Raw genomic sequence first — 11,434 nt, 5'->3', positions numbered from 1 at the left:
TTGCCCTCAAGGTTTCTACACCGCCTGCTATTACTGGGTCAAATGGCGAACCTTATTGGTCGGGTAGCTTAGCCTGAGCTCGAGGCTGCAAAATTGGACCTTAACCTTCGTCCACGATCCACGCCTTTCCCACTTCGTTTGACCTGGTTTGACCTTTTTCCGACTTCGGAGGTTGAAGGCCTTTTGAGAATAGAGTGAGAGTCCCCGAGCTCGTCTGTTCTACCCCTACGGGCTTGGATACCAGATTGATATAGTGGTTAGGCCTCATGGTGATACGACCGTATAGTTGAGGTTCAGCATCAAAAAGACGGCAAGCTATGACGCATCCTCTTTTTATAGCAGCTAAATCGGACCTTAAAGCCCTCAACAGAGGCAAAATTATGTAATTTCGCTCACAGCAAGCCCCAAATATCGGAGAAGAATTTTCTACAAGCGGCCGAACTCCCCAGGTCGGTGAATTGCTGGCCAATAGGAATGCTCCCTCTGCCCGCATCTCAAAATTTTTATTCTGCCGTCCAGCATTTCTTGCCCGTTCGAGTCCCTCTTCCTCTTCTTCCTATATTCCTCCCCGTGCTGAAGCAGCAAACAAAAATACCCCTCTCTTTGCCTTCCATTGTCACTCAAGGAGAGTTTTGGAGGCTGCTGATGCTACGGTAGAGTGAGTACCTACCACACTGTCCCCGAGAGGACCATTATCCCCCTCATAACCCCACCGCACACGATTATCGACAATATGCCTGAGACCGTCGGCCACGAGGAGCCGGCTCTTCCCTCGAGCCCCCAGGCTGGAGGAGCGGTTGCCTACAACGCAATCAGCAAAGACTTGCAGCCTCTCCCCCCAACGGAAACCGCCAATGGCGGCATTATTGCTCCTGCGTCCTCAAGGATTGAAGGCAGCACAGGGCGACTGTGTGCGCTCGAGCTTGAGGATGGCACAGTCTACCAGGGTTACAACTTTGGTGCTGAGAAGAGTGTAGCAGGAGAGCTGGTCTTCCAGACCGGTATGGTGGGATACCCAGAGTCCGTCACGGATCCCTCCTACCGTGGCCAGATCCTTGTTATCACCTTCCCTCTCGTCGGGAACTATGGTGTGCCCTCGCGGGAGACCATGGACGAGCTGCTCAAGACATTACCGAAGCACTTTGAGTCCACCGAAATTCACATTGCGGCCCTCGTCGTCGCGACATATGCCGGAGAGAACTACTCTCACTTCCTTGCCGAGTCATCACTGGGCCAGTGGCTCAAGGAGCAAGGTGTTCCGGCCATCCACGGTGTCGACACCCGTGCCCTGACCAAGCGCATCCGCCAAAAGGGTAGCATGCTTGGTCGCTTGCTGCTCCACAAGGCCGACGTTGCTGAAAGCGATGCCGCTCTGGTTCAGGACACATGGAAGTCTTCCTTTGAACAGGTTGACTGGGTCGATCCCAACACGAAGAACCTTGTTGCTGAGGGTAAGCCATCAATCCTATCGTTTTTATGTCTCATCTAACTTTTTAGTGTCTATCCGCGAACCGAAACTCTTCTCCCCTCCTGAAAACGTCGCTTTGAAGCACCCCTCCGGCCGCCCTATCCGTGTTCTGTGCTTGGACGTCGGTCTCAAGTTCAACCAGCTGCGTTGCTTGCTTGCCCGCGGCGTCGAGGTCCTCGTTGTTCCTTGGGACTATGACTTCCCCACACTTGCTGGCAAGGACTACGATGGTCTTTTTGTCTCGAACGGTCCCGGTGACCCTGCCACCATGACTACCACAGTCAACAACTTGGCCAAGACCATGCAGGAGGCCAGGACTCCTATCTTTGGTATCTGTCTTGGACACCAGTTGATCGCCCGCTCGGTTGGCGCTCAAACTCTCAAGATGAAGTTCGGTAACCGTGGTCACAACATCCCCTGCACGAGCTTGGTGACTGGAAAGTGCCACATCACCTCGCAAAACCACGGTTACGCCGTTGATTCTTCCACTCTGCCCAGCGATTGGCAGGAGCTGTTTGTCAACGCCAATGACGGCAGCAACGAGGGTATCCGCCACGTCAGCCGCCCTTACTTCAGTGTCCAATTCCACCCTGAGAGCACACCCGGTCCCCGTGACACAGAGTACCTCTTTGACGTCTTCATCCACGCTATTCAGGACACTATCGCTTCACCTGAAGCTCTTCAGAAGCCCGTCAACTTCCCCGGCGGCACCGTCGCCGAAAACACCAAGGCTTCTCCCCGTGTTTCTGTCAAGAAGGTCCTCATTCTTGGAAGTGGAGGTCTGAGCATTGGTCAGGCCGGTGAATTCGATTACTCCGGAAGTCAAGCCATCAAGGCCCTGAAGGAGGAAGGAATTTACACTGTCTTGATCAACCCCAACATTGCCACCATTCAAACATCCAAGGGTTTGGCAGACAAGGTCTACTTCCTACCAGTAAACGCCGACTTTGTCCGCAAGGTCATCAAGCACGAGCGTCCCGATGCCATCTACGTTACCTTTGGTGGTCAGACCGCCCTCCAGGTCGGTATCCAGCTCAAGGATGAGTTTGAGGAGCTCGGTGTCAAGGTTCTTGGTACCCCGATCGACACCATTATTACCACCGAAGATCGTGAGCTCTTTGCGCGCAGCATGGACTCTATCGGCGAAAAGTGCGCCAAGTCCGCTTCCGCTTCTAGTCTCGAAGAGGCTCTGCAGGTGGTTGAAGATATCGGTTTCCCCGTCATCGTACGTGCTGCGTATGCTCTTGGTGGGCTTGGAAGTGGTTTCGCAGATAACATGGATGAACTCAAAGAGCTTTGTGCCAAGGCCTTCGCTGCCAGTCCCCAGGTTCTCATTGAACGGAGTATGAAGGGATGGAAGGAAATCGAGTACGAGGTCGTTCGTGATGCCAGGGACAACTGTATCACCGTCTGTAACATGGAGAACTTTGATCCCCTTGGTATTCACACCGGTGATTCCATCGTCGTCGCTCCGTCTCAAACACTCTCAGATGAAGATTACAATATGCTGCGCACGACCGCTGTCAACGTTATCCGTCATCTTGGCGTAGTTGGAGAGTGCAACATTCAGTACGCTCTCAACCCCTACTCCAAGGAGTACTGCATCATTGAAGTCAACGCTCGTCTTTCTCGATCTTCCGCGCTTGCTTCCAAGGCCACTGGTTACCCTCTTGCTTTCATTGCGGCCAAGCTTGGATTGAACATCCCGCTCAATGAAATTAAGAACTCCGTTACCAAGGTTACTTGTGCCTGCTTCGAGCCTTCCCTCGATTACTGCGTTGTCAAGATCCCTCGTTGGGATCTGAAGAAGTTTACTCGTGTCTCCACCCAGCTCGGCTCTTCCATGAAGAGTGTCGGTGAGGTCATGGCCATCGGCCGAACCTTTGAAGAAGCCATTCAAAAGGCCATCCGGTCGGTTGACTTCCACAACCTCGGCTTCAACGAGACCAACGCCCTCATGTCCATCAAGACTGAGCTGCAGACTCCTTCCGACCAGCGTCTGTTTGCCATTGCCAACGCTATGGCTGCCGGCTACAGTGTCGATGACATCTGGAAGCTCACCAACATTGACAAGTGGTTCTTGACCAGACTCAAGGGTCTCAGTGACTTTGGCAAGCTCATGACCACTTTCAACGCCAGCACTGTCACTGCCTCCCTTCTTCGCCAGGCCAAGCAGCTCGGGTTCTCCGACCGTCAGCTCGCTAAGTTCTTGAGCTCCAACGAGCTGGCCATCAGACGTCTGCGCGTCGAGGCTGGTATCATTCCCATCGTCAAGCAGATCGATACAGTCGCGGCCGAGTTCCCTTCGGTGACCAACTACCTGTACCTGACCTACAACGCTTCTGAGCATGATGTCAAGTTCGATGACAACGGTATTATGGTCCTCGGATCCGGAGTCTACCGCATTGGTTCTTCCGTCGAATTCGATTGGTGCTCTGTGAGAACCATCCGCACCCTCCGCGAGCAGGGACACAAGACTGTCATGGTCAATTATAACCCTGAAACTGTCAGTACCGATTACGACGAGGCTGATCGTCTCTACTTTGAGAACATCAACCTGGAAACCGTGCTCGACATCTACCAGCTCGAGTCTTCTAGCGGTGTGATCATGTCCATGGGTGGTCAGACTCCCAACAACATTGCACTTCCCCTGCACCGCCTCAATGTCCGCATCCTCGGAACCTCGCCTGAGATGATTGATGGAGCCGAGAACCGTTACAAGTTCTCCCGCATGCTTGACCGTATTGGCGTTGACCAGCCTGCCTGGAAGGAACTTACCAGCATCGAGGAGGCTCGCGAATTCTGCGACAAGGTCGGCTACCCAGTGCTTGTTCGACCTTCCTATGTGCTGTCAGGTGCGGCTATGAACACTGTTTACTCTGAGCATGACCTTGCCAGCTACCTCAACCAGGCTGCGGATGTCTCTCGTGAGCATCCCGTCGTCATCACCAAGTACATTGAGAACGCCAAGGAGATTGAGATGGATGCAGTTGCTCGCAATGGTGTCATGGTTGGCCACTTTATCTCTGAGCACGTTGAAAACGCTGGTGTCCACTCTGGTGACGCTACCCTTATCCTGCCTCCCCAGGACTTGGACCCCGAGACCGTCCGACGCATTGAAGAGGCCACTCGCAAGATTGGAAACGCCCTGAACGTCACCGGTCCATACAACATCCAGTTCATCGCCAAGGACAACGACATCAAGGTCATCGAGTGCAACGTTCGAGCATCTCGTTCCTTCCCCTTCGTGTCCAAGGTTATGGGTGTGGATCTCATCGAGATGGCGACCAAGGCCATGATTGGTGCTCCCTTCGCCGAGTACCCTCCAGTCAGCATCCCCAAGGACTACGTCGGTGTCAAGGTTCCGCAATTCTCGTTCTCTCGACTTGCTGGTGCCGATCCTGTCCTGGGTGTAGAGATGGCGTCTACGGGAGAGGTCGCTTCGTTCGGTCGTGACAAGTACGAGGCCTATCTTAAGGCTCTGTTGTCCACTGGATTCAAGCTTCCCAAGCGCAACATCCTGCTGTCCATTGGTTCCTACAAGGAGAAGATGGAGATGCTTCCTTCCATCATCAAGCTTCGCGATGTTGGTTTCGAGCTTTTCGCCACCTCTGGTACTGCAGACTTCCTCAAGGAGAACGGCGTCCCCGTCAAGTACCTTGAAATCCTCCCTGGTGAAGACGAAGACATCAAGTCCGAGTACTCGCTCACTCAGCATCTGGCCAACAACTTGATCGATCTCTATATCAACTTACCCTCCAGCAACCGATTCCGCCGCCCTGCCAACTACATGAGTAAGGGTTACCGCACTCGTCGTATGGCAGTTGACTACCAAACCCCTCTGGTCACCAACGTCAAGAACGCCAAGATTTTGATCGAGGCCATTGCTCGTCACTTTGCGCTCAACGTCCAGACCATCGACTACCAGACCAGCCACCGTTCGATCGTCCTCCCTGGCCTGATCAACATCGGTGCTTTCGTCCCTGGTCTTGGAAGTGGAGACAGCAAGGACTTTGAGACTGTGACCAAGGCTTCCATTGCCGCTGGTTTCAGCATGGTCCGCGTCATGCCCGTTGGTGTCAACACCTCCATCACGGATGCTCGCACCTTGAAGCTTGTCCAGCAGACTGCCGCCAAGGGCTCTTTCTGTGACTACAACTTCTCCGTTGTCGCTACATCCTCTAACTCTGCCGAGGTTGGACAACTGACTGGCGAGGTTGGCTCTCTGTTCATCCCCTTCAACCACCTTTCCGGAAACATCAGTAAGGTTGCCGCTGTCACCAGCCACTTTGGCGCATGGCCCTCGAGCAAGCCCATCATCACAGATGCCAAGTCGACCGATCTTGCGTCGGTCCTGCTCTTGGCCAGTCTCCACAGCCGCAACATCCACGTCATGAGCGTCACCTCCAAGGAGGACATCAGGCTCATTGCCCTCAGCAAGGAGAAGGGTCTCAAGGTCACTTGCGATGTCTCGATCTACTGCCTCTTCCTTTCTCGGGATGACTACCCCGAGGCGGCATTCTTGCCCACCGCGGAGGACCAAAAGGTTCTGTGGGAGCACCTCAGCACTATCGATATCTTCTCCATCGGCAGCATCCCTTACCAGCTTGCCGGTGACAAGGCATCACCTGCTGCTGGCATTGCCGAGGCTCTGCCTCTTCTGTTCACCGCCGTCTCCGAGGGCCGCCTGACCGTGGAAGACATCATTGCTCGTCTGTACGAGAATCCCAAGAAGATCTTTGAGCTCCACGACCAGTCGGACAGCTCAGTTGAGATTGAGGTCGACCGTCCTTACCTCTACCAGAGTCCTCAAGCCTGGTCTCCCTTCAACGGCAAGAGCGTCAAGGGTCTTGTCCAGCGCGTCATCTTCCAAGGCAAGACTTCTTGCCTTGACAATGCCATCACCCCCGATGCTCCCAAGGGATCTGACATGTCTGGCCACCGCATCGTGCCCGCGTCCCCTTCGCTGAAGACCATGTCCCCGCGCGTCGATGACCGCAGGCAGTCTTTCTCCATTGCCGGCACCCCTGCTCGCTTGGCCCGCAAGCCTGTGGATCAGTTCCCTGCCGCGAGTGGCAACGAGCTTGGCCCTCCCCTGTACACCCCCGTGGCCCGTGCCTCCTCTCCGCTGCTCCAGATGCTCTCTCGTTCCCCCTTCAAGCAGAAGCACGTGCTCTCCGTGAACCAGTTCAACCGATCTGACCTACACCTGCTTTTCACCGTGGCGCAAGAGATGCGTCTCGGTGTCCAGCGTGAGGGTGTCCTTGATATCCTCAAGGGCCGTCTCCTCTGCACCCTCTTCTATGAGCCTTCCACCAGGACTTCCGCCTCGTTCGACGCTGCTATGCAGAGACTTGGAGGACGCACGATTGCCATCTCCACCGAGCACTCCTCCACTAAGAAGGGCGAGACTCTCCAAGACACCCTCCGTACCCTAGGCTGCTACGGAGATGCTGTTGTCCTGCGCCACCCCGAGCCGAGCAGCACCGAGGTTGCTGCCAAGTTCTCTCCTGTTCCCGTTATCAACGGTGGAAACGGCAGTGTTGAGCACCCCACCCAAGCCTTCCTTGACCTCTTCACCATCCGTGAGGAACTTGGAACTGTTGGTGGCTTGATCATCACCTTCACCGGTGACCTCAAGTACGGACGCCCTGTCCACTCACTCATCAAGCTGCTCCAGTTCTACGATGTCCGCGTCCAGCTCGTTGCCCCCAAGGACCTGTCTTTGCCCGCTGAAATTCGCCAGCAGCTTGTCGCGAGCGGCCAACTGCTTGCCGAGTCTGAGGAGCTTACCCCCGAGATCGTCGCTCGCTCCGACGTTCTCTACTCCACCCGTGTGCAGAAGGAGCGCTTTACCGACCTTACTCAGTACGAGCGCCTAAAGAACAGCTTCATTATTGACAACGCTCTTCTCAAGCACGCCAAGAGCCACATGGTCGTGATGCACCCTCTCCCCAGGAACGCAGAAGTCTCTGAGGAGGTTGACTTCGACCAGCGGGCAGCCTACTTCCGACAGGTGAGTCTACTTCCCTTTGTCCCCTTTATTATGGCGGAATGCTAACTATTTGCTACAGATGAGATACGGTCTCTACTGCCGGATGGCCTTGCTTGCATTGATCATGGCGCCCTAGACGTATGTTTTAGGCGACTTCATCATCTATGTCATTATAGACTCAGCGAGCAATCCCTGTTTATTCCGCGGCGACGACTGTATTATTCATGTTTTGATGTTTTGGTCTATGTTATGTCCAAAAGTTATGCAGACTTATATACCTGTAGCACTGTCGAGGCAAATCTTATAAGCTCGTCAGGTAGTTTAGATGAATTTCCTTCATGAACTCGATGACTCCGTTATGTTTATGGTTATGTTATGTGTGATGTATATCTGGTATGTGTATTGTGTGTTGTGTGTGTCTCGTGCGTTTTGTGTGGTTTTATGTGTGGCGTATGTGTGTGTGTTTTGCGTGTTTCGTGTTTTCTGTGTTCTTCGCGTTTCTTTTGTTTTTTAGTCTGCATTTTGAGCGATTCTCTGGGATTTGGGTTCATTGGCATTGGGACTGGAATTGGATTGGAACTGGGACTTGGAAAATTGGGATTGGGAATTTGGCCTGCGACCTGGACTGGACTGGCTATGGTGTTTTTGGAAGGCTTCCGGCGGTGCATATGGCAACAGCTGGACTGAGCCGGTCAACATGGGTCAAATAACTGACTATACGATATTCTACCATCAAGAAATAATCTAATCTATACATCACTCTGAATCTCCTTAACTTCGAGAAGAACTTAGCAACAGAAAGTTGGGCGCTAGATCGTTGCTCTAGAGGCTCAATGGCGCTTGCTCATTGCAAAAGTCGACAGTTGCCTCCAGCCTCCATCCTCAACTATCTCCTTATCTTTGCGATGACCATCAAATCCGCTCACAATCATCCTATAACCAGAGCAGTCCGGGTCTGCTTCTGGCTCCCTTTCAAAGCCTCGCTGATCTTGATCCAACACTCAATCCTAGAGTGGCGGGGCAAAGGCCTCTCTCCCAGCGCATGGCAGGCATACCTAACAGTCCACAAAATCGCGCTTGCAGCTCCTAGACGAACAGAGTCTTCCGAGCTACCCGAAATATCTAGAGATCGTTTACTTGATGGATTCCGCTGAGCGGCAACCTGACCTTGGGTCATTTGAAGAGATATTGAGTCCTGGCTGTTTCAGGCATCGACGAACTATTTTGTCTCAACTAGTATTGCTATGGCATATCGTATACAGCCTTTATCGACCCTCAGTTCATGTCCTAGCATACATAGAGAATAGGTAGGTAATCATGAGATCCGAGTAAAAAAGAAATAGCATACATCAATCGTATCATATCATAAAACAGATCGTATATCGTAGCACGCACCAATCAAGTCATGCACGTCGAGCATCCAACTACGCCGCCGCATTCCTCCTAACCGCATCCTCAACCGAGCGATTCCAATCCGTCTGCGTCAAAAACACCGCCTCAATCGCACTAACAAGACAAAGTGCGATCGCCACACCACTCCAAAGTCCAAAAAGCCCCCAATCGAGGCCAAACGCCGTGCCAAAACTAATCGGCATCGCGATAGCATAGTAGCAGAAGAGCTGGACGTAGCCTCCGATCTCCTGGCGGCCCAGACCACGCAGGATGCCATTGCAGTTTGTAGCGAGGGCGTCGAAGAGCTGGAAGGCGGCGCAGAAGGGAAGGACCTGCGCGACGAGTTCGATGACTTCCTTCTCTGACGTGAAGAGTTGCGGGATGTAGTAGCGCAGCGAGGAGATCAGGACCATGTTGCCGAGGCCGACGATGACTGCACCCCACATTGCAACCTTGGCTGTTGTTTTGGCGGCGTCGACGAGGGTTGCGCCGATTAGGTTGGCGACGCGGGTGCTGGCGGAGATGGAGAGCGTGAAGGGGATTTGGAAGGTGATGGAGGAAACGGTGGCTAGGACGGACTGGGCGGCCAGGGGGCCAGTGCCGAGGTATGACGATCCTAGGGTTAGGACTTCGAAGGCGAGGCACTCGGCTTCCACCATAAGGAGACCTGGCAGAGCGAGCTTGATCATTGGACCCCAGTTGTTGAGAGCGCGTTTGGTGAAGCCATTCCAGCATTCCGATCCGTCCACAAAGTATACATAGAGAAAGAGGAAGAGGGGCATGAGGTTGTCCGTGATAGCAACGGCGATAGGAGCGCCAATGAAGCCCCAGCCGAATTGCTGCAGTTGTTTAGTTAAGTCTCAAAAACAAATGTAGATAGACGTACCCAGACGAAGAGCCAGTTCATAAGTGCGTTGAGCGGAGCACATATCAGCAGGACGTATAATGATGCCGAGAAAATACCCTGTGCCTGAACGAATCGCTTGCCACTCTCGAAGGCAGCGTACCCTGGAGCACCGAGGATAACTACTTTCAGATACAGGCCAGCCAGCTCAGCTACCTCCCTTTCCGGTACAATCCTAACCAGGACCTTGTCGGCGAAGAACCAAAGCAAAGCAATTGGGATGGTGATAACCCAAAGAAACGCAACCATTCTCTGCATCTGGAGACCAACAAGCTTTCTCTTCCCGGAGCCATATGCCTGCGCACAAAGGGTGTCTAGACTTGTCGCCAAGCCTTGGTAAACTGCGATCAATTAGCTTCATCCAAGTGAATGCTGTATTCAAAACGCACCTGCATATCCCGTAATACTGGCACTCATACTCGCAAGACTAACCGCGCCCAGCTCCGTCTTGCCCAAATGACCGAGGGTAAAGATACTAGCTACGGTCAAGGAGTACTGCAGCAGGAATGTGACCACCAAAGGAGCCGCATTCTTCCCGATCACCATCGCCTCGCGTCTCCACGTGGTATGGATCAGTCCGGCCGTGACGGCTTCCTCCCATTTTCGATCAATGTCTTCCGCATCTACCGCACTATGCGCGGAACTCCGCCGTCTACCCAGCAAGGAAGTGGTCTCGTCTGCAGGAGCGCGCGAGCTCCTTCGAGATTTATTTGTCGCAGTCGACTCGAGGAAGTGGTTGTCGGTCAAAAGGTCTCTTTCATCCTCGATTGCCTTGTCCCGCTCCCTCCAAGTCAGACCCTCATTGTTTTCCGGCTGGTACGGATACGGAACGACTGTAGCGTGCGATACTGTGGTGAAAAAGCTCGGGCGCTGATAAGAGCCAGCCAGCGAATGAGACGCGGTGCCGGAATGGCTGCGTACGGGACGGATTGTCGAAATCTCGGAAGCTTCATCATCGGCGGGAGAAGCTGAGTCCGCATCGTCGGCGTACTGCTCCAAATCGCGGGCAATGGCTCTCTCAGCGAGCGGAGAGCTGGAACGAAAGCGACTGTGAAAAGATCGGTCCTCTGGTGCGCTGAGCGCAGCGCTCCCGTCACGGGCCATGATTATTGGAGTAGGTGAGAAGCCGTTGTTCAGTGTTGTTGCAATACCCTCATCACGGTGGCGCAATTGCACCTGGACGGGTAGAATCAGGAGGAAGTTGTCCGGCGAGAATCAAGAGCGAAAACTTGGAGAAGGGAGGAGAGCGCATAAGCTTAAGTAGTCAAGTCCTTGCATCGCGCTGGACAAGACTTTGCCTTTGACCGTTTCCGTAGTTAAGCCGGGCTCTGGGCTGACGGACCCACCCTCAAGTATACAATTTTCAGCCATGACTCACAGGGATATCCCCCGACATGGTGGTTTCCTTTAAAGGTGAACAATGCTCTTGCCATTGAGATGGGGGCCAATGAGCATCTGCATCAAGTAGGAGCGGAGTTGATGGCTGCTGAAGGGCGTGATTCTGTTCGCTGGTGTTGATGCTGATGTTGGGAAGCAAAGGAAGCCCCGCAGATCGACTCCACCATCCACAGACCGTAAAAGGCAGGCTGAGCCGGGGGAGGGGTCTGAGATCATCGCAGTGATTCGATAACTTCTTCAATTCATGCAATATGTTCCAGGATCAATGATATCTGCC

The 11,434-nt window shown here is 53.5% G+C and overlaps 3 protein-coding genes across 3 annotated transcripts; 2 read left to right on the top strand and 1 right to left on the bottom strand.

The window, feature by feature from the left end:
• Nucleotides 1-586: 586 nt before the first annotated feature.
• On the top strand, nucleotides 587-7,694 carry BDW74DRAFT_121527 (bifunctional carbamoylphosphate synthetase/aspartate transcarbamylase). Its single transcript, XM_073722030.1, has 3 exons — nucleotides 587-1,451; nucleotides 1,498-7,484; nucleotides 7,543-7,694. Exons 1-3 carry the CDS (start codon nucleotides 734-736, stop codon nucleotides 7,597-7,599), a joined length of 6,762 nt encoding a protein of 2,253 aa, XP_073585891.1. The 5' UTR covers nucleotides 587-733; the 3' UTR covers nucleotides 7,600-7,694.
• Nucleotides 7,695-8,256: 562 nt separating this feature from the next.
• BDW74DRAFT_121529 (uncharacterized protein) lies at nucleotides 8,257-8,752 on the top strand. Its single transcript, XM_073722031.1, has one exon. It carries the CDS (start codon nucleotides 8,297-8,299, stop codon nucleotides 8,615-8,617), a length of 321 nt encoding a protein of 106 aa, XP_073585890.1. The 5' UTR covers nucleotides 8,257-8,296; the 3' UTR covers nucleotides 8,618-8,752.
• Nucleotides 8,753-11,304, bottom strand: BDW74DRAFT_121550 (MATE family efflux transporter). The gene is made up of 3 exons (XM_073722033.1): nucleotides 10,149-11,304; nucleotides 9,742-10,100; nucleotides 8,753-9,694 (listed from the first exon to the last, which is right to left on the bottom strand). Exons 1-3 carry the CDS (start codon nucleotides 10,861-10,863, stop codon nucleotides 8,888-8,890), a joined length of 1,881 nt encoding a protein of 626 aa, XP_073585889.1. The 5' UTR covers nucleotides 10,864-11,304; the 3' UTR covers nucleotides 8,753-8,887.
• Nucleotides 11,305-11,434: the final 130 nt, after the last annotated feature.

Source organism: Aspergillus multicolor (assembly GCF_047715735.1).
Source record: "Aspergillus multicolor strain CBS 133.54 unplaced genomic scaffold BDW74scaffold_6, whole genome shotgun sequence".
Lineage (NCBI taxonomy): Eukaryota > Fungi > Ascomycota > Eurotiomycetes > Eurotiales > Aspergillaceae > Aspergillus > Aspergillus multicolor.
The sequence above is the reverse complement of the archived record's forward strand: the minus strand, read 5'-3'. Positions and strand labels throughout refer to the sequence as shown.

What these genes read in the sequence shown, in the direction of transcription:
- BDW74DRAFT_121529 (XM_073722031.1), top strand. Translation starts at nt 8,297, where the DNA reads ATGGCGCTTGCTCATTGCAAAAGTCGACAGTTGCCTCCAGCCTCCATC.
- BDW74DRAFT_121527 (XM_073722030.1), top strand. Translation starts at nt 734, where the DNA reads ATGCCTGAGACCGTCGGCCACGAGGAGCCGGCTCTTCCCTCGAGCCCC. An exon ending in GAAGAACCTTGTTGCTGAGG is followed by an intron (nt 1,452 to 1,497) that starts GTAAGCCATCAA and finishes CTAACTTTTTAG; the next exon opens with TGTCTATCCGCGAACCGAAA. An exon ending in GGGCAGCCTACTTCCGACAG is followed by an intron (nt 7,485 to 7,542) that starts GTGAGTCTACTT and finishes TATTTGCTACAG; the next exon opens with ATGAGATACGGTCTCTACTG.
- BDW74DRAFT_121550 (XM_073722033.1), bottom strand. Translation starts at nt 10,863, where the DNA reads ATGGCCCGTGACGGGAGCGCTGCGCTCAGCGCACCAGAGGACCGATCT. An exon ending in CAGTATTACGGGATATGCAG is followed by an intron (nt 10,101 to 10,148) that starts GTGCGTTTTGAA and finishes AATTGATCGCAG; the next exon opens with TTTACCAAGGCTTGGCGACA. An exon ending in TGAACTGGCTCTTCGTCTGG is followed by an intron (nt 9,695 to 9,741) that starts GTACGTCTATCT and finishes AAACAACTGCAG; the next exon opens with CAATTCGGCTGGGGCTTCAT.